Source organism: Mesoplodon bidens, assembly GCF_964165515.1.
Source record: "Mesoplodon bidens genome assembly, chromosome: 3".
Lineage (NCBI taxonomy): Eukaryota > Metazoa > Chordata > Mammalia > Artiodactyla > Ziphiidae > Mesoplodon > Mesoplodon bidens.
The window spans coordinates 37419455-37445601 of NC_138178.1; the positions used below are offsets into that span (position 1 = coordinate 37419455).

At 55.4% G+C, this 26147-nt stretch overlaps 1 protein-coding gene across 1 annotated transcript; it reads right to left on the bottom strand.

Annotated features, from left to right (window-relative positions):
• Positions 1-462: 462 nt before the first annotated feature.
• SEMA4B (semaphorin 4B) lies at positions 463-25888 on the bottom strand. Its single transcript, XM_081227364.1, has 14 exons — positions 25490-25888; positions 10747-10910; positions 10522-10584; positions 8860-8958; positions 8075-8186; positions 7681-7794; positions 7388-7539; positions 6081-6262; positions 5807-5957; positions 4531-4741; positions 4314-4429; positions 3924-4090; positions 2377-2462; positions 463-2104 (listed from the first exon to the last, which is right to left on the bottom strand). Exons 1-14 carry the CDS (start codon positions 25596-25598, stop codon positions 1365-1367), a joined length of 2466 nt encoding a protein of 821 aa, XP_081083490.1. The 5' UTR covers positions 25599-25888; the 3' UTR covers positions 463-1364.
• Positions 25889-26147: the final 259 nt, after the last annotated feature.

A 26147-nucleotide genomic window follows, 5' to 3' on the forward strand; every position in this document is an offset into this window, starting at 1 on the left:
GGGGTGGAACTCTTCTGCATCCTGATTGTGGTGGTGGTTACATGAATTTATACATGTGTTAAAACTTGCAGAACTGTGTACTAAAAGAAAAAAGTTTTACTGTATGATCATTTTAAAGATAAAAATTCTTTTCAAGTTAAAACAAGAAAACGCAAGACCTTGTCCCCTGTGCCCCATCCCTGAACTGAATTGGGGATGCAAAGTAAAGGGACTGAAGTAAAGTGAACAAATCCCCTCCCCCATCCACCAGTGTGTTGGTTAAACTCCCCACTTTAAGAACCTGGCTCTGCTGGGAGGTGCGGTTGGCCAGGCTGGGCTGGCTCTGGCCCACTAGCACCTGAAAGAGGAGGCCTAGAACCTCCCAGAACTCAAAGAACTATACCAGCCTCAAAAAGCAACAGTCCTTTGCTTTTTGGAAGGGGCACGATTCAATTTCAATTCTTTAGATTTTATTAAAAAAAAAAAAGTAAAGTGCATTTTATTAAAAAGAATACAAAACCCACATAAACTCAGGGACCCTGTGCTGGGCAGTATCAACATCCCTTAGAGTGGAGGCTGCAAGGTGTAGGGGTGAACTGGGGACTGGTTTTGAAGAGGAGGCCAGGGCAAGTGTGGGGAAAAGGGACACAGGTTTGCAGGCTGGGATGGAGGAAGGCAGGCAACAGTCTTCCTCGAATTCCGAGGGAAGGTGTACATTGTCATATACTCTCTCCTGGGCTCACGCTGCCCTCTGTCTCTCTCATGTGGCCACAGCCTGATACAGGCCGGAAAGGTCCAGGAGGTGGGTCTGAGCCCAGGGCCTCATGAGAGCTGTGGTGCCAGCGTGGCCCTCCAGTCCCTGAGGTGACAGGATGATGGCTGCAACAACTTGGCCAGCTGGCGAGGCTGGACCCACTGGAACCCGAGCTGGCCCCTGGCTCTGCCATGAGAAGGGGCAGCCTGTGGCAGTAGGATAAGGCGGAAGGTGGAAGAGGCCAGTTGGTGTGGGATGTCCAACTCTGTCTCCGACAACCACTTTGGATAAGCCCTCCCAGTCCGGAGGCTGGGCCGGCCATGTGCATGGCGTTCTGTGTTCTCTCACTGTTTTCTCTCGTTTCACATTTTCAACTGTTTTGAAACAAAGGGCTCAGTTTACATAAGGAGTACTGTTCTGCCCACCCGGGCAGGCCCCGATCTTCAGCCAGGCCCTGTGGGGCTGTGGCCATCTGGGGTGGAGGGGCCTTGCCGCTTGACAGCAGGCGAGCTGGCTCCATCAGTCCCGAGGGCTGGGCACCGCGGCTGTGTTCCACGAGGAGCAGAGGTCCAGCCGACCCTCTCTGAGCACTCCTGGCCCCTAGAGGGAGGCCGCCTCTAGAAGTTTGCTCTCACACCACAGAGTCCCGGATTTCAGAGCCCAGGCGGACCCGGGGCCGGGGACACACCGGGGACACCTCCACGAAGCTGTCCTGGATACTGAGCGGCCTCTTCTCTGACTCTGTGAAGACCCGGGGCCCTGGGGAGCTGTCCGACAGAGCCTGGTAGCCTCGGTGGTCGAGTGGGGTGCTAGGGGGGCCCATGCCATTGAGTGGCCTGGTCTCAGGTGGCAGTACGACTGGGCGGGTCTTGGGGTGTACGCTGGCACACTCCCCCTGCTTCAGGAAGACTTTCATGCCGCCCCGGTGCCGGTAGAGGAAGAATAAAATGAAGAGCACCATGGCGAACACGAACAGCGCGCACATCACTAGGAACTCGGTCCAGTAGGACTTGTCTGCACCCCAGCTGGCCTTGCCCCCGGCTGGCGCGCTCACCCGAGACGTGTTGATGATGACGGGCACGCTGCCACTCCGGTCTGCTTGGTTTGCCACTGCGTCCACCACCTTTGGGCAGTAGCTGGCCTCCAGCTGCCGGAAGCCCTCCTCCAGCGACCAGCACTGGAACTCCCCCAGCTCCTGCTGGCTGCCCACCAGCAGCAGGTCCCCAGTGGACAGCACGCGGCAGGAGGCCGAGGAATTAATGGGGACCCCGTTGTGCAGCCAGAGCCGGGTTGCCAAGTTGGAGAGGAGGGGGCAGGCCAGGGTGTTCACTGTGTGGGGCTGGAACTGGACTGGCTCACAATGCTTCTCGCCTGCAGGCAAACGAGGCACAGTCCCGGGTAAAGGGAGGCTGGCGTCCACGGTAGCCCCAGGCTCACCCACCTCCCTCTGCACTATGGTCCTCGTGCTGTAACAGCAACTCTGGGGACTTCGGGGACTCGGGGTCTCACTTGCCAGGGTCCTGCTTGCAGGGCCAAAGGGGTGAGGAAGTGAGGAAAGGCATTTACACACAGCAGTGGCTGCAGGAGCCTTCTAGGCACACTAGACCCCCACCTCTCCTCCACCCTCTGACGGGGCACCTTACCTCTTGGTACAGAAGTCCGGGCCTTGGACAAGGAAGTGTTGCAGAGTTCCCTGGCATTGGCTCCCTCGATATCCTGGATCCATGGCCTGAGGACCAAAAAGAGTCTGGGATGGGCCAGGAACCCCCGTAAAACTGCATCTGCCCACCCTCCGTGCAGCACATGCCCTCAGGCAGCCCTGCAGATGTGGGCCTGGGGAAGGGCTCAGGGATCACCAGGCCCAAAGCAGGGGTGAAAGGCAGGCGGCTTCCCTGGGTGGATTCCCCACCCCGCAGGGTTTGGGCCGGCATCTCCTCTGTCTACACAGTATTTACTTCAGTTAAAAGTTACTGTAGGGACTTCCCTGATGGGCCAGTGGTAAAGAATCCACCTTCCAACGCAGGGGATGTGAGTTCGATCCCTGGTCGGGGAACTAAGATCCCACACACTGCGCAGCAACTAAGCCCACACGCTCTAGAGCCTGCGTGCCACAACTAGAGAAAAGCCCCTGTGCCGCAACGAAAGATCCTGCATACTGCAACTGAGACCCGGTGCAGCCAAGTAAATAAATACTAAAAAAAAAAAAAAAAAAAAAAAGGTACTGTAATACCCTGAATTACAAAAGCAGTGAGTTGAGCTCTTAGAAAATGTAAGGAAGGATAGCTGGATCTGTATGTATGTACCTGTCTCTTAAAGCAATGCACATGCACTGATTTGTTTTTAGAAAACTGGAAAAAAACAAGCACAAAGGCTAAAAACATTACAAAAGTCACAATCAACCATCCAGCGAGAATGGCAGGCAGCATTTTTTTGAGTGTGCCTTCAGGTGTACATATGTATATGCATACATGGTGTTTTGAAATATAAAACGAACCAGGTATCCCCTTGAGTGAAGTATGTACACTACAAATAGGACAGATCCCATATTTACTTAAAATGTGTATTTTTATTTTACACATGTAGAAAAATCTGGGGGGATATATATTAAAATCTCACTGTAAGTCTCTAGGTGGTAGGATTAGGGTAGTTTTTATTTTATTTATCTCTATTTTTTTCTATATGAAAATTTTAAATCTAAATAAGTGATTTTGAAAACAGTTTTTAATGGGTTGGTTGGTTGGTTTTTGGCCGCCACCACTTGCAGGACCTGAGTTCCCCAATCAGGGATCGACCCTGTGACCACTGCAGTGGAAGCGCAGAATCCTAACTACTGGACCGCCAGGGAATTCCCTTAATGGGTTTGTTAACGGACTGTTATGTAGCCCTTATTTTTTGTTCCTTAACTACATTCACATGCCAATTGACATTCTCCTGCAAAGCTTTTCATAGCTCTGACATTTCATACTTTACCAAATCTTGTCTCTGGCTTTACAGATGGGTAAGGCAAACATAATTTATCGTTTGAACTACAACACTTAATGAGAGTCAGAAGGGGAGCTGATTAATAATTATTCCCAGACAGTAGACACAAATGAGGCTGTGTGGTGATTCCACAGAGGGCCTAGGGAAGGCACTCGGAGGCCTAGTGCATAGGGTTGGACAAGTGGGTGGGGCCTTCAGGAGCTCTCACCTGGAGGCCACCGCAGGCCGGTAGAGGCTGACGTGCTTGCAGCTGGAGCCACTCCAAGCGCAGTAGGGGTCCCGGGCCAGGAGGCAGTCCCCGCAGCTCTGGTACAGGCTGCAGTTGGCCACGGGCACCTGGACCACACCCGAGTGTGAGGCACCATACAGCAGTCCCTGCACAGGCACGGGGGATGAGAAGCAGCAACGGGCAGCCAGGGCCACCACCCAGAGCTGCACCGGCTCGAGTGCACACAAAAGCCACCCACAGGGGGGCCTCCTCTCATGCTCCCGGGCCCCCACATTCTGAGAGCTTATGCCAGGAGCCTGGATCTCTCCATCTGGCTGGGGCAGGGGTCGGGCACCCCAAGCACGCTGCCCAGACTCCTCCTCTGCTCACCCTGTCGGCATCCAGAAGCAGGTTCTGCACGGGCTGTCCTGATGAGAAGATCTGGAGCTCCTCGATGATATGCACCCCGGAGCCCACGCTCACCGCCTTGTGCAGCCAGCCGTCACCTGCAACATGGACAGCACTCAGGCCCTGCGCAGAGCCTGAGGCCCACATCCCAATAGCTATGCCCCATTGACTCCGAGCCTGCCCTGCTGTGGGCACTCACTAGTGCCTAGGAAGAGGACGTCGTAGGTGCGCTGCAGGCCAGGGACGCGGTGGACAGCCACACGCTGGTAGCGGGCCTGGGGCTGCAGGAGTAACAGGCGGCTGCGGACCTGCCCGTCCATCAGGAAGTGGTCCTTGAGGAAGTTCAGCACACGGTCGGGGAGCTGCAGGGACGAGCTGATCTTCCTTTCCCGGGCGCTATTGGTGATGCACTGAAGGAGAAGGTGGTGGCTTGAGGCGAGTGGCACTTAGGGCAGCAAGCAGGATGTGGGTCCTGCAAATCCCACTGGGATTGCCGGCCCTGTCTCCCCAGTGAACAGCAAGGGTACCTGCCCCGCCCTTGGAAGCCACAGCACAGCACTCCAGTTCTGCGAAGCCAGCTCACTGATCTACAGGCCTAAGGGCAAAGCCCAGGGTGTGGGGCGCCCAAGGGCCCCAGCTGCCAGGGTCTCCCCCTCTCTGCCCACCAACCATCTCTCCTTCCTGCCCACCCTTCCCCCACCCCCTTCCACAAGCCTCAAGAAGCATGACCACACTTCCTGATCCTGTAGCATCCTTTTGGCAGTGCTCTCTCAGGACGCCCTGGCTGACCAAGGCTTCCTAGTGTAGGGGCATGAGGGTGCCTGCAGTTAGTTTCCCATATTGCCAGGGGTGCTTCCTGATTCTCTCTGCCCCTGGTCATTCTCTGTAAAAGCCCCAGGAATTAATACCCTGGAGTGACCCTCAACTGCACAGGAGTTGGTGACAAACACCCCAGTGGGACAATGCTGAGATGTGCTCCACGCAGCCTCCCAGGGCCCCAGGGAACAAGCTCCAGGTGCCCACAGCAGTAGCAGCTCAGTGACACACACTTTCTTAGCTACGCCCCCTCCTCCCACAATCCTGTTCCCCCCTGCTTCTTCCTGGGATCACCTCCCCTAAAAACTGCTGGCACTCACATCCTTGTCTCAAGGTCTGCTTTGTGGGGAGCCCATGAGGCTGGAAGGAAAGAAGAAAGGACTGTTTCCCCATGGCCTGTCACTCAATAAATAAATAAGGAGCTCACAGCAGAGTTGGGGAGAGGCACGTGCAGTCAGCGTCCTGATGGGGGACACCCCTGCCCAGCCTAAAGCAGGTTTGAAGCCACCCCGACATTCATGGTCACATCTAACTCAGAAAGAAAAACAAGCAGGCCTGGGCTTCGTCCCCACTTTCAAGGTAAGAAAACAGACTCGGAGAAAGCAAGTGATCCCAGCACAGCTGGGGACCCATCCTCCCAGCACAGGGGCAGCACTCACCGCGCCGGGCCGGGGCGAGGGCACCGGGTGGGTCACGGTGTACCACTGCTGCGTCTCGCGGTTCACCTCCTTGTAGAGGCCATTGAAGGCCCTCTGCACGTCCCTCATGGTGAAGACACAGATGGCAGAGCCTTCTGTGGTCCCCCTGTGCCTACCAAGGAAGTGGCCAGATTAGCCCAGGAGCCCTGGGGCTCACGATGAGGCCAGCGGGGCCCAATCCCGGCCCCAACTCATCCCCCCCACCCCATTCTCAGCTAGGTCCTGGGGGCCCTACCACTGGGATGTGAAGACCCCGTAGAAGAGGGTGTCACGCCATTCCTGGGGGCTGGAGCTCAGTGTGAAGACGTCTTGCAGTACGTTGAATGGGAAGCCATCGTCAGGCCGCAAGCACAGCAGCTGGGCCTTCAGGAAGGACGTCCAGCGCTGCTGCAGGACCCGCTCGCCCCCCTCATCACCCTGGGAGAGGGAGAGAGGGCCTGGGCTTAGGCACGAGCAGGGGTGGGACACTTGATGCTCCTCGCTGCCCCCTCCCCAGCGGTGGCTGAGACAGACGCCAGGCAGAGCCAGACAGACCCAAAGCCACGCCTGAGTCCATTTCACATCAAGAAGACTTGAGGTGGCAGCCTTCAGGTCGCCTCACCGGGAGGCTAGCTAAGTAAATGACAGTGCTTTCTTTACTGTGGGACACCAGGGAAAAGGACGAAGGGGAGTCTATCTACAAACGTGGAAAGATGTCACACGTGGAAAGATATCATGATTCACCACTGAGCAAAAAGGGAAGCTAAAGAATCACATTACAGTATAAATCTTGTTTGTACATGGTTTTAAATAATATAAATACGTATGTATTTACACACGTGCCCAAAAAAAAATTAGCAAGGAACATTCTAACTTCTTGTGGTGGGACGGTGGGATTATAACACCAATAGTTGACAACTAGTGGTTGCTCACCACATCTCTAAAAGCCCTACACAGATCGTTAACAACCCTGAGGGAGTTTTGTTATGATTCCCACTGAACAGAGAAGGAAACGAACTGATTTCTCAGTAAGGAAACTGCCCAAGATCACACGACCTGCAGGGTTTGAACCCAGGCAGCCTGGCTCTAGAGTCTATGCTCTTTTTTTTTTTTTTTTTTTTGTGGTACGCGGGCCTCTCACTGCTGTGGCCTCTCCCGTTGTGGAGCACAGGCTCCGGATGCGCAGGCTCAGCGGCCATGGCTCACGGGCCCAGCCGCTCTGCGGCATGTGGGATCTTCCCGGACCGGGGCACGAACCCGTGTCCCCTGCATCAGCAGGCGGACTCCCAACCACTGCGCCACCAGGGAAGCCCCGAGTCTATGCTCTTAATCACGATACCACGGTGCCTCTTATCTTGTAAGTGATTTTCGTGTGTACTTTTCTACATTTTCATGTTTTTTTTAATAAGGAAAAACAGAGACATTTTAACTGAAAAGGTGAGAGAGAAGAGCCAGTAGCCAAGCCATTCCTCCTGGAGGACAGGAGAAGGCCACAGGTGCGGGGCCTTCTGGTTCTGTACCCGAGGAGCCTTCGGGGTCTCTGGGATGGCCCGGCCCGCTCACCTTGCAGACACGGGCAATGCGGGACACGATGGTGTTCTCAAAGAACTCAAACTCCTGGCCAGTCTCGCTGAAGAAGAAGTAGATCTTGTCATCGTCCCCTTGCAGGCTGCCCAGGCTCTCGGGAATGTAGGCTGAGGCCACAAATGCTGGGTCTGTGGGGGCCAGTGGGGAGCACAGAGTCAGCCCAGGGATCCCAGACAGGCGAGACTCTGTTCTCAGGCCCTGCTGGGTGGACAGGGCCCCCCTCCCTGAGGCCCCGTGACAGCCCACTGGGTGGGGCAAGAGGACTTCACCTTGTAGCCAGTTGAGGGAGCTCTCAGTCTTGGTGGGGCGGAGGCTTTGGCTCCGTGAGATGGCCGGGTCATTCCCCTGGAAGCTGCTGACTGTTCCAGTGTACAGCTCGCCATCTGCCAAGAGGACATGCCCATGGGAATGAGCCCTCAGCACAGCCCATTCCCGCTCAGGGCCCGGAGTGACACGAGTGCTGCCCTTCTTGTTTGAGGAGGTCAGAGGAGGGAGTAGGAACTGAGAAAAGCCAACCCAAGGGCAGCCCAGGGTCGCCGCAACCCCTGGGAATCGGTGTGGCATGGACCTACCAGCTCAGACCTGGGGCCCACCCTGCTCCCCTGCCCGCCCTCACATGAGGCCTCAATGAGCCCATCCTGCCCCCCGACCCCCAAAACTCACCCACCACCAGGGCCGTGGACTTGAAATTGGGGTCAAAGGGACAACGGCCCTTGCCATCTTCCAGGAGGATGTTCCCCACCACGTCCTGTGCCAGAGTGAAGTTCTCCATGTTCTGCAGGGGAGTAGATGGGAGAGCTCAGGGGCACGCCAGGGAGTGAGGGGCTCGGCGGGAGAACAGGGAGGTGTGCTGGAGAGAAGGGAGGGGTCTGACGGGCCGTCCTTCTCATCCCGGCACCCCGGGCACAGTCCCAGCACCGTCTCACCAGGACCTGATGCGGTGGGCACTGTTGCCCCACGGAACAGAGAGGAGAGGAGGCTTAGAAAGGCAATGTGGGCCAGGAAAGGGCAGCGACATGATTCAAACTCAGGTATGTCTGACTCCAAAGCTGGTTGCTCCAAAGCCTCAAAATGCCACCCTTTATGAAGGTGTGCGTAGGGCAGAAACGTAAGGGTGTGCGTGTGTTGAGGAGGGTGGACGAGGTGGGCTGGCGGGAATTGAGTGAGAGCAGGGGAAAGAGCTGGAGGAAGCAAGAGGGCGTGATTGTGGGTCAGCCAGCATTTTTGTGCCTGGGGAATCCCACCCCCCGCCGCCCCCTGCAGGGCAACCTGGCCATCAGGGCTGGGGCTGGGCCTCAGGGCTCTCGGGGCCCACTGCTGTCAAGAGGCCTCCCCCTGGGCCCTGCCCTTTACCAGGGGTCAGTGCTAGAGACCAGCTCCCTGGGGCACAAAGACAGGCAGTTCCCAGGCCAGCCGCAGGCGAGCCCGGGGTGAGGAGGGGCACTCACAATGTAGGTGCACACGGGGCTGAAGGCTGCGGTGCCACAGGTGAACAAGTGGCTGCTGTTGAGTGGCAGGAGGATCTTGATGTAGTTTTGACAGTCCCGCTGGAGGAGGGAGGAGGATGTCAGGCCCAAGCAAGCCACCAGGGGGCACCGCCGAGCCCTCCCCACCCGACGCAAGGCCAGCCCTGGGGGTGAGGCCTCTGCTCCCCAGTACTCAAATCCTGGAGTAAACGAGACTCCAGGAGCCTCGTGGGGCAAAAGCAGATGGGGGACCTTGGGCCTCAGGTCGTTCCGTGATTGGAAAACTTCTCTTCAGTATGGGGTGAAGGCACAGAATCCCTCCCTTTTGAGCTGTCTCAGCCCCACCTGGTGAGGCAGCTACGCCCAGAGCAGGAGGAAACACACAGCCCTGAACCCTGGGCCCCAGACTTGCGGGTCGCCTCTGCGAGCGTGTCTAACAGCTCTAACAGCGTGCTACTGAGCTTCTGATTGTTCCCACCAAACTCTCTCCTCCAGGACCTGCCCCTTGCACTGACGGCTACTCCGCCTTCTCAGCTCCTCAGGCCCTGAGCCTAACGGCCAGCTTTGACTCTCTGATACCCACCACCCCGGTTCTTCCATCAGGAAATCCTGGTGGCCCCATCTTCAAAATACTTCCGGGATCCGACCGTTCCTCGCTCCCTTTATTGGTCCAACCCTGGTCTGGGCACCATCGCCTCTTGCCCCTCACTGGTCTCCCTCCCTCTGTCCTCGCCCCAACGAGGCCGCTCTCCACCACCGCGGCCAGAGTGACCTTTTGCAAATGCACGCCAGACGATGTCACTGTCCTGCTCAGCCAGCCAGTGGTTCCCCACATACCTCACTCAGAGTGAAATCTACAGTCCTGTTCCTCCCCCATGTCAACTCCCTCACCTCATTTGAGCCAAGTAATCTTGGCTCAAATGTCACTTTTTAAATGAAGTGTAACCTGACCACCTTTTAAACCTGACCTTCTGTTTCACAATGATATAATAACCAGTGTCTAAAAGCACCTGGGCACAGAGCAAGTGCTTAATACATTTCTGCTGAATAAAAGAAATCAGGGGTGGTCAGGACTTGAACCTGTGTCTTGACCCCAAGTCCGGTGCTCTTCTGCTTTCACCTTAACTGCCCTCTGCTGCACTCAGGACCAGGAAGGCCTCTGGGAATGGTGAGGAGTCCTCCCAGAGAACCCCAGGCTGGACGGGCTCCCACCCAGTGGTCTGGCCAAAACCAAGCCAGGATTATGTCAGACCTGCTACATCAGGCACCACCCTCAGAAGGATAGACTCCCACCCCCACCCAATCACTGCTCATGCTGGAAGCTGATGTTTATTTGGCACTTATTATGTGCCAGGTGCCTTATACCTATTAGCTTATTGAATCCTCACGGTAAGTCCAGTGAGACAGGCATCATTATCCCCATTTTACCAAGGCTCAGAGAGGCAAATGTACTTACTTGTCCAATGTCACAGACATAGTAAGTGTAGGGCTGAGACTCTAACCCAGGTCTGGCCATCTCAGAAGCCTATGCCCTTTCTACCACAGCTCGCTGCATCTGCTCCCACCTCCTGCCTCCATCCCGGGCCCAGATCTACCACCCTCTGTCCCTCCTTCAGCCCAAGTCACCTCCAGGTGCTAGCTCACCTGTGGGTCCTTGCCCTTGAAGCTGCACTGCTGTTTCCTCTCTGTGTCTGCGCTCCACAGCAGCTGGGGAATTAGAAAGGGGAAGGTAAGTGTGCAAGTGGGAACGAAGGATATGCCCCTCTCTTCCTTTCCCCTCTCCTGTTTGCATCATCCTCGGACCCAGAAGTTCCATCTTCCCCACTGGCACCCTCCACCCAGGCTAGCCGTCCCCCAGCATCATCTCACCTCCTGGTACCCCCCGCCTGGCAGGAAGCTGATGCTGCTGTTGAGCGCAAAGAGGGCCTCTCGAGCACCCACGTATAGAGTCCTGCCATCCCTGCTCAGCAGGAGGGCTGTATAGTTGGAGATGTGATCCACTTCAAATCTGAGGAGTGACCGCTTTTCAGAGCCTGGAGAGAGGATGATCGATGGACATTACCTAGGGGGCCCCCCCTCCCACAAGAACCCCTCCTATACCAACCTCTAGAATGCACCGGTCTGATTGAAGGTAGATCAGCAAAGCAGTGGGTGGCATGGGGCTGGGGACAAGGCGATCGGATTTAAGGGGAGCAGCATTCCCGGACCCTCAAACATTATGTACGAGACAAAGGCACAATGATGAACGTAAAAGAACATCAATCATAGCACCATTCACATTAATGAAAAATTGAAACAACCTAAATGTCCAACCACAGGGGACTAGGTGAAGATGAACCCAAATACTTCCTTTGCTGGAATACTATGCAGCTGGTAAAATGCTCTTGTATTAGAAACTCCAGACCAACAAGCAAACAGAGTTACATAAAAAAGCATGGTCGGGCTTCCCTGGTGGCACAGTGGTTGAGAGTCCGCCTGCCAATGCAGGGGACGCGGGCTCGTGCCCCGGTCCGGGAAGATCCCACATGCCGCGGAGCGGCTGGGCCCGTGAGCCGTGGCCGCTGAGCCTGCGCGGCCGGAGCCTGTGCTCCGCAACGGGAGAGGCCACAACAGTGAGAGGCCCGCGTACCGTAAAAAAAAAAAAAAGAGCATGGTCAAAATATGAAGCGAACTAGAATATAAAGTGATGGATTTTGAGCACCTGACGGAATATAAGAAAGGAAAGTATATTTAACATTCTCCTTTGAGTGGCGTTAGACCCAAAGAGAAGGACTTATAAGCACAGCCCACTCCTGTGGGCTGCAGTGAACATGATTTACAGAGGAATGCAAACATGGGGTGCTGGTCTTCAACTATACTGCCTCACAGTCACTCATGGAAGATGTATGGTTATTAAACAGAACGTAAATGTTACATTGAATGTACAACAGACAGGCATTGTGATGCTGGGGGCCAGGGGAGTCAAGGAAAAAGTCGAGTCTCCATATCTTCCTCTGAGAGCAATCAGGGCCACAAGAGACTGTCCATGGTTAGTGGAACAAGACACTGAGGCTTAAGTATATTATTTTATTTTATTTTCCCACACCCCCTCCCCACCTGCCCACCCGCCGCATATGGGATCTTAGTTCCCTGACCAGGGATCGAACCTGCGCCCCCTGCAGTGGAAGCTGGGAGTCTCAATCACTGGACCACCAGGGAAGTCCTTAAGTATCTTATTTTAAATTGCAAAGGTAACCAAATATAGTGGCAGAAAATATTTGGAGGAAGTGGGGAAGGGTGATGGAACTGATGGAAAGCTTTATTTTTCTCAGCAGCAAGTCAGTAAGTCAGATAAGCCAAGAAATCGTGGGATAAGCATTTTACTTACGTGGAGGAAACCACTGTATAACAAGAAGTCTAAATGATTAAAATTGCACCTTTTACCCAGGCCTGGGGCTGGGGAAGACTCAGGCAGTTACTGCTTTTCACAATAAGTCCTTCTATGCTTAAAAAAAAAATTATGTGCATGTATCTTTGATATAAATTTCAAGTATCTTTCATTAAATGAAAATGAAGGTTATAAAACAGTATGCATAGTTAGATTCTATTTGTTTGTGGGAAAAACATAAACATAGAAAAAAATCCAGAAGGGTGAATCACAAAATGCTGGAAAGTGGTATCCCTGGTGGAATTATAGGTAATTTTTTTCCCCTTTGCACTTGTTATCATTTTTGGATTCTACAGGCTATACTTGTGCAATGCTAAAGAAATAAATCAGAAGAAAAGGAAGAAGAAGAAAAAAATAAACACACACATCTATCCACCACGATACCATCTGTGCTTTCAGTGACTAATGGATTTAGAGAGAAATTATTTTAAAAATTCAAAGCAGCTGATAAGAAAAGAAAAACAAGCAAAAAGCAGCCACCCTACCCAACCCCAGGCATCTCCTAACTGACCAGTGGATTGCAACCACGCAGACAAATAGCTTCATGAAGCTGAGGAAGCAAAAAATGCAACATGCCAACAAAGCAGTTGAGAAGACAGCTTCATGTGTGTTTACATGGTGAGTGTTTTTACATACCCCCAGCCTGGTTCCACAAAGGGCGAGGAAACACAAAGAAAAGAAGGTAGTAAAATATAAACACTAACATCAGGAGTGGAGGAAAAAACACATCTGAAGAAAACATCTAAACCAGAAACGAAGGACAGGTTTCACATAAGCAGGTCATAAGGTCCTCACACAGCTACCAGAGATGGGCTCCACATTTAGCGCTGAGCCTCCCAGTGGTCAAAGAGAAAACGAAAATCAAGTTACCCTGTCCTCATTATTCAAGAGAAAGAACACATACCAGCCTTTCTGGAGAAGCCAAGCTTTTTACCTGGTTGCTAATGGTGAAGGAAGCCCTTCGGTAGGACTTCCTAGCACATATACTGGGACGTCCCACCAGCAAACAGGAATGACGGAGTTTCTAAGGCTGTTCCCTTCCTGATGAGGGAGGGTAGTATCACAAGGTACCGGTGCAGGAACCTACAGGGAATCTGCAGCTAGGTGGCTTGTCGCTCTAGAACCAGAGCCGAAACAGGGACTGCACTGGGAGTTCACAGGGCAAAGTCCAGCCTAATGTCCGGAACCTGAACTCTGTTACTGAAACCACATAGGGCAGCTGTGGTCTGGAGAAGTTAAGGCCTCTCTTTGAACACTTAAGTCCAGAATCACACTAGACTCCAGGTCTTTGGCCTCAAATTCCCAACTCCTCACCACTTCCTATCAGCACTCTATATACTGGGAGGCCCAAGGAAAGTTTCCAGCACTAACCCCCTACTTTTCCCAACCAGAAAGTTTCCCAACACGTAATTGGGGCTCAATTACATTGCTTGTACTTTGTGCTGATGAGCTGGTCAGCCTTCTGGAACGAGCAACCTGACCATTTTGCATTCTGGTCCGGGAAGAACCGCCCCCCCCAAAAGAGACCCCTCCCGTTGGCCACCCCAGGAAGGTGCTGGGTAAACATGTTGCAGATATTAACTCCCTGGGTGCTCACGATGATCCTGTGAGGTAGGAACTGCTACTATCTCCAGGTTACAAATGAAGAAATTGAAGCTCAGAGTCATTAAGCAACTTACACAAAGCCCCACAGCAAAACAGAAGCTGTGATAGAAGGCCAGCTCAGGAGGTCTCCTCCTTGGACTCCTGGTCTGCAAACTGCTGGATGCAGCAAAAGCACCTGGAAGATCTAAACTCTAGATCCACGACCTGGCCCTGGAGACTCTGACGCTGCTGGCTTGGGATGGGGCCTGAGAACATGCAATTGTATGAGCTCCCAGGGGATTTCTGAAGTTGGAGGCCCAAGGAGCACACTTTGAGAAGCTCCATGTAGGTAGGTCCTTTGTAGGGCAGTTTGGACATCATCTCACCGAACTGTAGTTTTCTCATATGCATCATGGGGATAATGAAAAAAAAACCCACAGCAGGCTCACAAGGAGTCAGTTAGACCAGGGCAAACGGCTACCACAATCCCTCCTCATCTTTTGCAGCCCTCCAGGCTCCTGACAGCAAGGCTGGCTCACATATGCCCATGCTTATCTGCCTACGGAGGAGGGGCATTTCTACCCAGACGGGTCCCATAAGTCTGGGCAGGAGGCTGCTCTTGGAATCTGCCCAGATACAGAAATGCCAAAGGTCAGAGATAAGCTTCAGTCCAGGTGGCAGCTCAGACTAACTCAGGCCTGGGCTGGGTGGGGAGACTTGCCAAGGGTCATGCAGACAGAGCACAGCCAGGTTGGAGGGCCAGCCAGGGAGCCAGCTGCCCAGCCCATGTCCAGCCCAGCCCTCCAAAGAAGCCAGCTGCTCAAGAGGCCCCCACACCTCCTCCAGTCACGCTGGGAGTCCAGTCAGTGAAACAGCCAAGGGACAGAAAACGTCTGGGAGAAATGGGCGAGGGGCCCCTCACACCACGCACTCCCATTCTGGGGATGCTGCTCTTCACCCCTCTGCCCTGAGTCTCTCAGACTCAAAGCCATGGTGTCCTGAAGGCCTGGCCCTCTGCGACCCCTCTTGCCCTGTGGACTTCACCAGGGCCAGTCAGTGGGGCTGGCTTACCAACTGGGAGTCTCAGTGCAGCAGAGATTAGAAGCACAGACTCGAGTCAGAGACCTAGGTTCAAATCCTGCCTCTGTCACTTACTGTCCGTTTGCTACCAGGACAAGCCACTTAACATTTGGAGCCTCACTTTCCTTATCTATAAAATGAGGATAATACCACCTCGCCTCATAGGATTGTTACAAAAAGAAATGAGATTATATATGTAAATAATAACATACATAATAACCACCCACATTTACTGGGAGCTTTACTCAAAACAACTTCGCACACGTTATCCCAGTGTTGGCACAGTGTCTGGCACACGATCAACACTTGAGTGGATCAAAAACAAAATCAAAAAGCCCTGCAGGAAAATCCAGCCCAGCGAGAGCTGCCAGAGAAACAGGGTTGCTTTGAAGGGCTGGGCCTCCCTGGTCCTCGTGGCTAACAAACTCATCCTGGGCCATTCTAACCTAGGCCTGCGTCTGGTCACATGAGGGGCTCATGGCCAAGCAGAGAGCAACAGCTCAGACACGGACTGGTGTCACGGGCCCATGCGGTGTGTGAGAGCTGGTCCCTGCTCGGCGGTGTTCTGAGTGGGGTTCCTGCCTCAGCTTGCCCGTGTGTGTGTTTGTGTGCGTGTACACCCTACCACAGGGCTTGTCCATGCTTGTGTGTTCGCTCTGGGGTACTATCTGCAGAGGCGACTAAAAGGAGGTGTTTGTGCACTCAGCTCCGTGAGTGCTGGCCCACCTCGGGGTCAGTCGTAGTGTCTACCCTGCTCTCTGTGTGGAAACAGAGTGTCTTGTGTGGTCTCCTGGGCTACCTGTGCTGCTCAGACATCCTCCACACCCTCTACCCAGCGGGTTAGTCCAGTGCAGAGAAAGCCGGCCTGCCTGAAGCTGTGGCCAGTTCTCCCAGGTGGGATGAAGCCGTCCCATCTAGCCTGGGCAGGCCTGAGCCAGTGGCTTCTCTAGGGCTCCAAGAAGGCAGGATGGCGGCTGGCCTGGGGCTGTCCCACCTCTGAGGCCTTGAGCCCTTTCCACCCTCCAGGGCTCCAAGAAGGCAGGATGGTGGCTAGCCTGGGGCTGTCCCACCTCGAGGCCTTGAGCCCTTTCCACCCTCGGCCTCGCCCTTGGAGAGAGGGTCAGAGCTACCTGCAGAGCCCCACTCCCACACCCTCAGGGCCTGGGCTCTCCGCAGGAAGTGATGCGGGAACAACTCAGCCCCCAGCCTCATCTAGAGTTTCTCCCCAGGCCTGTGACTCAGCCGGAAGCTTGGAGCTCTCTGGGGTGAGCTGGGAACAGGACTCAGCACCATCCCCACCCCGGGCAATCCCCACCCTGCCAACCAGGTGCTGCAGCAGCAGGGCCGTGACTCAGAGCCCCGCCCCACCTTTCCCTCCACTGTGGCTCCGGGGGCACCACAGCTGACGCTGACCTGCCCTTAACAGCACCCCCCCTTCCCCCCCCCCCCCCCCCGCCCACAGGCCCCAGCAGGACTAGGCCAGAAGACACCAGTTTCCCTGCGGAGTCAGGGCCTGGAAGGGAACGGGGGTGAGGCGTGGTGGGCAGCTGGCTGCCCCTCGGCTTGAATCACAAGGTCCCCAGAGAGGGGTCTGGGCCCTGGACAAATCCCTGAGAGCCTCCCAAGGCTCTGTTGGAGCACCTCTTCCCCAGGGAGTCACACAGGACCCTTGGACCCACTTGCACCAGCAGAAGCACCACCTCCAAGACAGGAGCGCTGACTCAGCAGCAAACTAGGGCAAGGCAGCCATCCACCTGGATGCCTGTTTGCGCGTCCTCCTTCCCCACCGCCCAATGTCGGGGAAGCGTGGCCAGATGGGCTGGAAGCGGCACGCCAAACTGCTGTCAACAGGCCAATGCCAGGGTAGAGACCCCAGCCAGGCAAGGGTCACTCTTGATAGGGGAAGGGGACTGTGTGCCACAAGTGCTCCCCATGTAACCAAGAAAGAGGCAAGAAATCAAGGGAACCCAGCCTAGAAACATCCTGTGTTCCTGGGGCATGCACGCTGGGGAAAGCCCGCTTCCCAGCTGGCTGCTGCTACCGCCCCAGGTGAGCTGGCCAAGTGCTCCTGCCAGAATCACCAGGTGGCCCCCACCTCTCACAGACACTCCCCTTGTGTCCATCTGGACAACAGAGTCTTAACCCAGGACCTGTCATGAACTGCCATCACCTTGGAAGCCTGACCCCCACCCGCCCACCAAGGACCAAGGTCAGCTCCTCCGGCCCTCTGCCCCGGGGCTGGCTGTCCCCTCTCTCCTGAAGCCTCTACCCCCATCTTCCTCCTCTCAGAGGCCCCCCTTTTCTAAGGAAACTGGGGCCATCAGGCATAAACAACCTCAACTTCCCATCCTCCATCTCCTCAGAAACTGAATCCTGTGTCATCAACCTCTGCCTCTCAAAGAATTTTATTTTCCCTCGGTATCTATCCTAGAAATGTGTGTGCCTCCCTCCTCCCTTCTCAGCCAAACTCCTAAGGAGAAGAGCCACCCCGCGCCATCTCCGTCCCTTACCTCCCACTCACTTCCTGCCTGGGGGTCAGGCCTGAACCAGGCCCATACTCGCCAGGGCCCGGGCATCGCCTCGCTGCCAAACCCCAGACACCGAGGGGCACAGCCTGGCGGGGGTCCCCTGTCCTCTGGGGGTCTGCCACACTGGTCTCAAGAGTTGCCTCACGTCTCCTTCACACTCCCCCCGGGCCTCCATCCCTCCAGGAGCTGATGCACTGTAGCACTTACTCAGCACTTTAAATGGGCTGGTGCACGTAATTCTGGCCAGGTCATTGTCAGGTAGGAATTACCATCTGTTTTTTTCGGGCGGGAGAACCAAGGCACACGTGAAATGACTTGCCCTCAGTTACCCAGTTAGGAAGAGCAGTGGAGCTGGGATTTGAACCTGGGTCACCAGCTCCAGAGTCTGTATTGTTAATCACCTTCAGCCTCTCTAGGCCTCGCTCTTGAATGCTCTTGTTCACTGCGGCCGGCCCTTGGCCCTTGGGCCACACATCCATGCCCATTGCTTCAATGTCCTGGATGCTGGCAACTCCCAAATCTCTTCATCCTCCAGTATGCAGGTCGTCCTCCAGCACGCCAGACCCCACTATGCAGGAGACCCTCCACGGGCACCTCCTCCACTGCCCCCTTCCAGACCACTCCTTGGCTTGGGATCTTGCGTCTTTGGGGTGGCACAGCTCAGCGGGCTGGAAACCTGTGAGTCACACTTTCTATCTCCCTCTCCCTCACCGTGGACATCTAATCCATGCTCAAAACCTGCCAAGACTCCCCCCTCAATATTGTCCAAATCTATTCCCCTCACCATCCCCGCTACCTCGGGCCTGAACTGGGCCACTGCCCTCTCTCACCGGAGCCACTGCAGCAGCCTCCCACCTGGCCCCTGCCCCCAGCCCAGCTGCTACACTGAGGTCAGAGGGCTCTCTGGGGACTGTCACGGTTCTGTGTCCCTATGTCCCAGCCCCTAACTCGTCAGCCCTTGCCACATCCCCCTCCCATTTCAAAGGAGTGAACTTCGACTCAAGGTCCTATTTCTCCTCGCCAGTCTTTGCCCAGGCAGTCCCCCTGCCCGGAATGCCCTTCCTTTTGACTAACTCCTACTCATCCTTTGAGACACAGCTCGGTTTTACCTCCTCCAGGAGGCCTTCCTGAATCCCCGGCTGGGTGAGGGCCCCTTCCCTGTGCACCCATGATTTCTTGCTCACACCTCTCGCGGTGCACTGGCCACATTATTTGACGATGATGGGCCTCAGATGCCTGTCTTCCTCACCAAGCTTTGATCCTTGAGGATCAAAACTATCTTATTATTTGTAGCCCATATTTGTATCATCTGGCCAGGGGAGTTCCAAGGAGTTGTTCAATAAACATTTGTTGATTGAATGAATGACTAAGAGAGTCCCAAGTCCCAATTCAGGGTGCTCTGGTCCAGGGACGGACACCAGATTCAAAGGGGGCAGTCCAGAGGTCCTGAAGCCTCACGATCGCGAGTGTGTGTCTGAGAAGCATGGCCCCTGCCCTGTCCCCTCCCCAGAGCTCAGTTCTGGAATCCCAGGGTCTAGATGGAAATGTGACAGCTGAAAAGTGCTGCAGGGAGATGGGAGAGGCCACAGGGACCAGAAGAGTCACAAGGTCTATGTGTGAGTCCTGACTATTATCACTGACCAGTTAGACAAGATACCTGCCGTTTCTGGGAGGGAGCCCTCGCAGGGTTGCTGGGAAGACCAAATAAACGCAGCACGTGGAAATGCCAAGCTCCCAGGGTTAGGGGGCCACCAACAATTAGGACTGGCCCTACCCATGCCGCCCGCCCCCCACTCCTCATCCTTGCTCTGAGTAAACCCCCAGCCCCTGGCCACCTCGGAAGCCCACTTGTACAGGGAAGGGGACAAGGGCAGGTGGGGGTGGAGCCTCCTACAGGCAGCAGCCCCTCTGAAGGGGTAGCTGCTGCTTCCCCCCAGACCATTGCTACTCAATGGAATGAGGGCTAAGCCTCATCAGGTCCTCAGAAGAGCTGGAAACCTGGATTTTTATAGAAAATTTCCTGAGTTTTAAATATTGGTGACTCATTAAAAATTTTCTAAAACACTTGCATGCCAAACAAAATATATCTCCATGCTGGCTCTGGCCTGTTGCTCCCCCGTTTGCAAACGTCCGTCTGAGACGTTTGCCCCAGTCTCCGGCGCACCGCGCTCCTGGCCAAGTCTGCCGGGTCTGCCCTATTTCCAACCATGGCTGTACCATCAGGGCCTTAGCTGGATCCCTTGTCCCATCCAAGGAGTGACCTCAATAGATTTCTTTACCAGATGGAAATACATAACCGATCAATTATTCAGGGGCTGAGCTGGGTCATTTCGCTGCTTTTGTACATTTTCACAGGTGAAACAGGAGCCAGATGTTCTCATGGAAAGAATGTGATTCTTGAGGCAGAGAGCTGGTGGTCCAAGGCTTTGCCCCGAAACTTCTAGCTGCACGGTCCTGACAATATGAGCTCTCTTCTCAGAGCCTCGGGTCCCTCATCTATCTGTACGAGATGAAACAACAGCACCTCCATACCCCAGGCCAGCACCCAGCACACACTGGATGCTCCCTCCCGGGTGGTTTTCTTCCCTCTTCCAGTTAACATCTCTCTCAGAGGATGGGCAAGGGGAGGCCAAGAGGGAGGCAGCAAGTCAGTTCACTTGGCCCCTCTTTAGAATTAAAGATATGGGGCTTCCCTGGTGGCGCAGTGGTTGGGAATCCACCTGCCAATGCAGGGGACACGGGTTTGAGCCCTGGTCCGGGAAAAGCCCACATGCCGCGGAACAACTAAGCCCATGAGCCACAACTGCTAAGCCCGCGTGCCACAACTACTGAAGCCCGCACCCCTAGAGCCCATGCTCTGCAACAAGAGAAGCCACCGCAATGAGAAACCCGCACACCATAACGAAAGAGTAGCGCCCGATCGCTACAACTAGAGAAAGCCTGCGCACAGCAACGAAGACCCAACGCAGCCAAAAATAAATAAATAAAATTAAAAAAAAAAAATTGAAGATAAAATGAGAGGTTTCTGTCTACTGTCTATTATCCCCACTGAAACCCCCTCACCACAGGCCCCCCACCTCTCTGAACTCTACTAAGCTGTCAGGATGGGCTTCTCAGATGGACCCATGAGTGCAGACCAAACAAGTCCCACAGAGAACAGGTCAGGTCGCAGGCTTGCAAGGCAGAACTGTGTGACGTGGACAAGATACTTCTCTTCTCTGAACCTCAGCTATCTTAACTGTAAAATGGGGATAATTCCATATACCATGTAAGTGGAAATAATATACTAAAAGCCTGGTGCCCACAGTAGCCCTATACCTGCTACCTTACCTTCTACCTTCTTCTAGGTGCTGGATGGTGGAACACAAACATAAGGACGCCAGCTGTGCCACCTAAGGGCTGGTTCCTGCCCCGTAGTGGAGATGGTCACACAGGAGTGGTGGGTGGCTAAAGAGTGACCAGGGGGACCACACAGGGCTCTACTTTCCATCCTGGACTTGGGGAAGCATTGCCAGGACAGGGAGGTCAGAATGCGAGGAAGAGGAGAGGCAGGGGGAGGGGCGGGGGTGCTGGCTAGGAGAAAGCAGCAGCAGGAGCTCCTGAGGTCAGGCCAGCCCAGACCATGAGAGTCTCATATTTTCTCACTCCTCTTCCCCCTCGACCCACACGGAGGACCACATCAGGGGCCTCCGATCCTGAGCACCCAGGGATGGGGGAGTGGGGCCACAGGCCCTAAGAAAGGGGACAAAGGAAGGCGTGACGGACATGACCTGAGTCCAGCTTTTTCTCCAGGCCCCGTGCCATCCTCTCTGTCTCCCCTGACTCGGAGAGGAACGTGCAGGTGTATCCAGCTGTGCCCCAAAAGCTGTGCAAGCTCAGAGCTTTGCTGGGCTGGCACACAGGCATTTCAACACCCAGCTACATGTGGGATATGCAGAGGGCAGAGTGGAGGCAACCAGGGACACGGAGGAGGCAGAGGTGCGGTCCAGCCCCAGGCAGAGGAGGTTCTCGGGGCAGAGGAGGACTTTGAAAGAGCTGAACCAGGAGCACCTGAAAAGTGGACTAAATTAAGCAGGACCCCTGACGATGGCCTCCAATCAGCCCTCGGGGGACTTGCTTGGTCTCCTACCCCAGGTTAGGGGGTGGGGTCTGCACCACTTCATTCCCTGGCCGGAAGCTCTTAGCACCTAGCAGAGGGCCTGTATACAGCCAGCGCTCACCAGTATCTACCCAATTGATACAAATAACCTCACCCAGCAAGGCGGGCAGGGAATTTCCACCACAAAGAAGAGTAGCCACTATCTTTTACTGGGGACGTAGCACGTGCCAGGCACCGGGCCAAACACTTTACACACATTATTTCACATAATCCTCTCAGGACCCTGAGAGATGGATCCTGCTATTACTCCCATCTTGCCAATGTGAAAATGGGCTTGGAGGAGGTGGGCACTTGCCCCAGGTTGTGCAGTGAGCCGTCTGTTAGCACCATGGTTACAGCTCTGCGCTGAAGGGCCATGAAGATGCCAGCCCACAGGACAGAGCTGAAGACAAATGCTCATGTCAAGCTGAGGCCACATCAAGGAGGGAGGCCGGTAACTAGCCAGGAAAAGACTTCGAAAGTGGCTTGCATGGGGCTTCCCAGGGCAGCTATGACCCTGGGTGCCCACTCCAGGTCAGAGGACAAGCAGCTGATTCAGGCCAATGCGCTGTTCTCTCTGCTCAATGGGGTTTTGTTGACTGCGGTTTGCAGGCCTAGGGATTTATATCCAGTCTAGTTTGGAAACACTGTGTCCAGAGTCTTCCAGCCAGGCACTTCTGGGGCAGGGGGAAATTAATAACTCCTTTTAATTGCCCAAATAAGGGGACCCGACATGACTTTCATGAGCATAGCAGCAGGTTGCTTGGTTTCTGCCTGCACGGCCAGGCTGGAAGGCACAGCACACCCGGGCCCACTGCTTCCACTCCACATCTCTCCTGCTCCTGACCACTGCAAGGCTTCTGTCCTGACTGCACAGTCTCCGATGCAACAGAACCAAAATTCCACACGCTTCTTTAAAGCGTCCCTTTCACAGAGACAAGAAACCTCCTCTTAAGGCCACTGCCTGCCTAGCTGACCCTGGAGCCCCCAGTCCTCCTCCCACTCCTGTCCACTGGGTGAGACCACAAGTGGGGCGCCCCCTCCTTATGGCCCCAGGAGTCTGCTCATCAACAGTAATGAGGGTTCCATACGAAGGACCTCAGATGCAAACTGGATGCTCTACTTCCAAGGATTTTGTTTTAAACCACAGACACAGGCCATTCTCCCTAGGCATCCGGGCCCCTGGAGAGCCTGGGTGGGAATTCAGTACAGGAGGGCAGGTGGCAGGAAGCGGGGTGTGTTCTCCGTTCCATGCCTCTCTCCCTGTTCTGTGAGGGAGAGGCCTGGGGCTTCAAGCTCAGCATCCCATGGTCACCATGGGCTTGCCCGGTATGGGCACACTGCCAGGAACATCTAATGAGCCCCCAGGGATGAGGCAGGACACCGCCTCAGGCCATGCTCGGAGGGTGTGCCTGCTCAGTCACTGGGGATCCCCCTCTGGGGCTCCCAGCCGGTTAGGAGGACCTGCATGTAGATGAGAGGGGGGGCAGCGGGGATCAAGGTCCTGGAGGGAGGCCAGGGAGGCAAGCACTCTGAGTGCAGCGCAGTGCAGTCAGCAAAGTGCGGATACATGCTCACGAGTTCAGGGGCTGGGGTGCTGCTAAACGATGCCAGGGCTTTGGTGGAACTAGAAAAAGAGGTCCCCTCTGGGTAGTCCCAGCCTCAAGAAGAGAGCGGAAGGTCTTTTTCTCTAGGCTCCACAGCTTGGAAAGCAGAGTATAAACTGCATTTCAGGCCCTCCACCCCTCAGCTGGGCACCTCTGTGCCATGCACAAAATGTGTGCATCTGTGGGTCCTCACAGGTGAGCCTAAGTGTCTTAGTCTTTTGGGGGATTAGGATTTTAACATATGAATTTGGGGGGGTACACAGACATCCAGACCATAGCACCACCAGGCCTGTGCAAGGGGTGCTAGTGTGTGACCGTAGCCTGTACTACGGCCAGGCCATGGTGCTGAATACGTGGAAGTGGGCCAGGTTTCAGGGCAGTGGGTAATAATGACCAAGTGTTCTAGCTGCTCTCCGGAAGCAGGTCCTCTCAGTTCCTCCTCACAGCTCCCCCTTCTGTCTTTTACACTATGAGTGGTCCCCAGCCAGCTTCAGAGTTGGACACAATACCTGCAACAGTTGACATGGCCCTGTGAGCCAGTCCAGCTTTCCCAGGGCCAGAAGTGGAGTCCATCAGAGCCTTTGTTCCCCCCCCCCACCTCGCCTTCTTGCAGAGCTGAGAGGGTCTAAGGGCAAAGGGAGTGGTGGCCACAACAGAAAGGCCTGGGTCCGGATACACCTGTTATCTTCACTTACCCAGCTGGAGCACCCAAGGGGCTGTGGTCAAACTCACAAACCCCAGCTCTGGGCAGGATATGCCAGAATGAAGCCTGTGCTTAACACGTAGCAATGATGATAGCTAACACTTATTAAGCGGGTTCTACGTATCAAGCCCTGCCCTAAGCACTTTTCAAACAGAAAATGATTTAACCTTCACAACTCTGAGGTGGGTGCTATCATTATCCCTGTTTTACAGATGAGGAAATCAAGGCTCAGAGAGGTTAAGTAGCTTGCTCAAGGTCACACGGTTACCTAGTGGCTGAGGCAGGATTTGAACCCAGGCCATCTTCTCAGTATTATCCCGCAACGTTTCAGGTAGGGTTTCCCTAGTCGCCCTGACTTAATTTAAGTACTGATTCTGCTACTCCTTCCTTTTGTAAATGAAATGCTTTTAGAAGTGGGATGCTGTAAAGAGAAGGAAGGCTGGTACAGTTTTAGTCTGTAAAAACTAATTTATACATCCTTTATTCTAATTCATTCAGTGTGACAACCAACAAGTTAAAGGGCTTGGAGGAACATTATTGGGCATCTATATATGTTGCCTAGTAATACACCTGGTTTCATGAAGTCTCCAAGATAGCCTTGCAAAATACCTATGACAGTGCCCATTTTACAGATGAGGAAACTGAGGCACAGGGAAAAGGGGCTCACTTGCCCAGTAGCAGAAATGGGACTGGAATCCAGGTCCCTCTGATTTCAAAGACTTGGAAAAGCAACCAGATGAAAGGGGTGGAGGATGGTAAGGAGAGGGGAGAATGGAGGGCTGGAAGGGAGCGGGCCAGAGAAGCAGACGTGAGCACCAGGCGAGGGACGTGGCCAATGAGGATGGTACTCCAGGGTGACTCTGAGAAGCAGTCCTTCCCAGGGCCTGGAAGTCTCAGAGCCCAGAGCTGCCCCCATCCCTAGTATGGTCGCTCCCAGGCCCTGGGGGGATCCCACCAAGCCTGGGCGGGGTGGGGCGGGCTGCGCTGGCCCACCAGGGTGAAGAGGCGGAGGGAGAATGGGGCACCCGCCCCGCCGCGGTTCCCGAGTCCTGCTGCGACTTGCTGTAATACCAGACCCCAGTGTTTATGGGACGGCAACCAAGGTCCCCTCCACCCCGCGCCGCCCTCGGGGGCGGGGGTGGGGGCACCGCGGCTGGCTCTGGTCAGCATCAAAGACAAGCAGATGGGCAGGCAGACCAGCGGGCAGCCAGCACCGGGGATGGGGAACGAGGGGGGGCGCCACCGCCGAAAGGGCGCCCTACCAAGGGTCGAGCAGGGGCGACAGAGCGGGCGAGAGACCCCCTCCCTGCCCATTAAAAAGAATGGAAGAAAGGGGCCCGCGGCCCCACAGCTCCCCTCTCCTCTCCCTCCTTCCCAGGAGCTTTCTGAAAGGAGGAGGGGTCCTAATGGACCCCAAGCCTCCGACAGACCCCCTCCCTCCCTCCCTCCTTTGTCACCACAACCTCCGCGCGAGGCACCTCTCCGGCCGCCTCCCCTCCCCCAGACCCCAGCCCGCGTCCCCCGCGGGGTCGCCCCAGCACTCACCCAGAGGCAAGCTGATCCGAGGGGCGAGCGCCCGAATCGGAGACGGCGGTAGCAGTAGCAGTAGCATCAGCAGCAGCAGAGGCGGCGGCGGCCGGCTCCCCCGGCCCATCGCGGCGCGCGGGACTCGGACAGCGAGGAGCGACGGCGTCCTCCGGGCTCCGGCTCAGGTGGTTCTATAGGACTCGGGGGCGGCGGCCCCACCGCGAAGTCCGGCCCGGGAGTCGGTCGCCGGGCCCCCGCCTCCGGATCTGGGGTCTGGAACCGGGTGGGAAATGGGGTCACGTGGGCTGCTGCGAACCCTAGCCCCTCCGCCCCCAGCAGCACCGCAGTCCTCCACCAGCTCCGTTCGGTCGAAGCTCGCCCGCGAGTGCGGGAGGGAGGGGCTGAAGGAGGAAGTTGGGCTGTTAGTCCAGCCTCTCCCTGCTCCGCTCGTGCCCAACCCGCCCCTTCCCTCTTCCTCCTTCCTGGGCGCTGGAAGCTCAAGGTTCGCCAGCTAGGTGCACCTATCTTGGCGTGCGTCCGGAGGGGGCCAAGCCCGGGGATCAGTACCAGCCGAGTCCGCGGGGGCGCGGGAGCGCGGGGGCGCGGAGGAAAGCGGACCCCTAGTTCCCCGCCCCCACCTCTCAGGCCCTCCCACAGCCGCCCCGGCCCCTTCCGG

What these genes read in the sequence shown, in the direction of transcription:
- SEMA4B (XM_081227364.1), bottom strand. Translation starts at nt 25,598, where the DNA reads ATGGGCCGGGGGAGCCGGCCGCCGCCGCCTCTGCTGCTGCTGATGCTA. An exon ending in TCGGATCAGCTTGCCTCTGG is followed by an intron (nt 10,911 to 25,489) that starts GTGAGTGCTGGG and finishes TCCTCTCTCCAG; the next exon opens with GCTCTGAAAAGCGGTCACTC. An exon ending in TCAAGGGCAAGGACCCACAG is followed by an intron (nt 8,959 to 10,521) that starts GTGAGCTAGCAC and finishes TCCCTCCTCCAG; the next exon opens with CGGGACTGTCAAAACTACAT.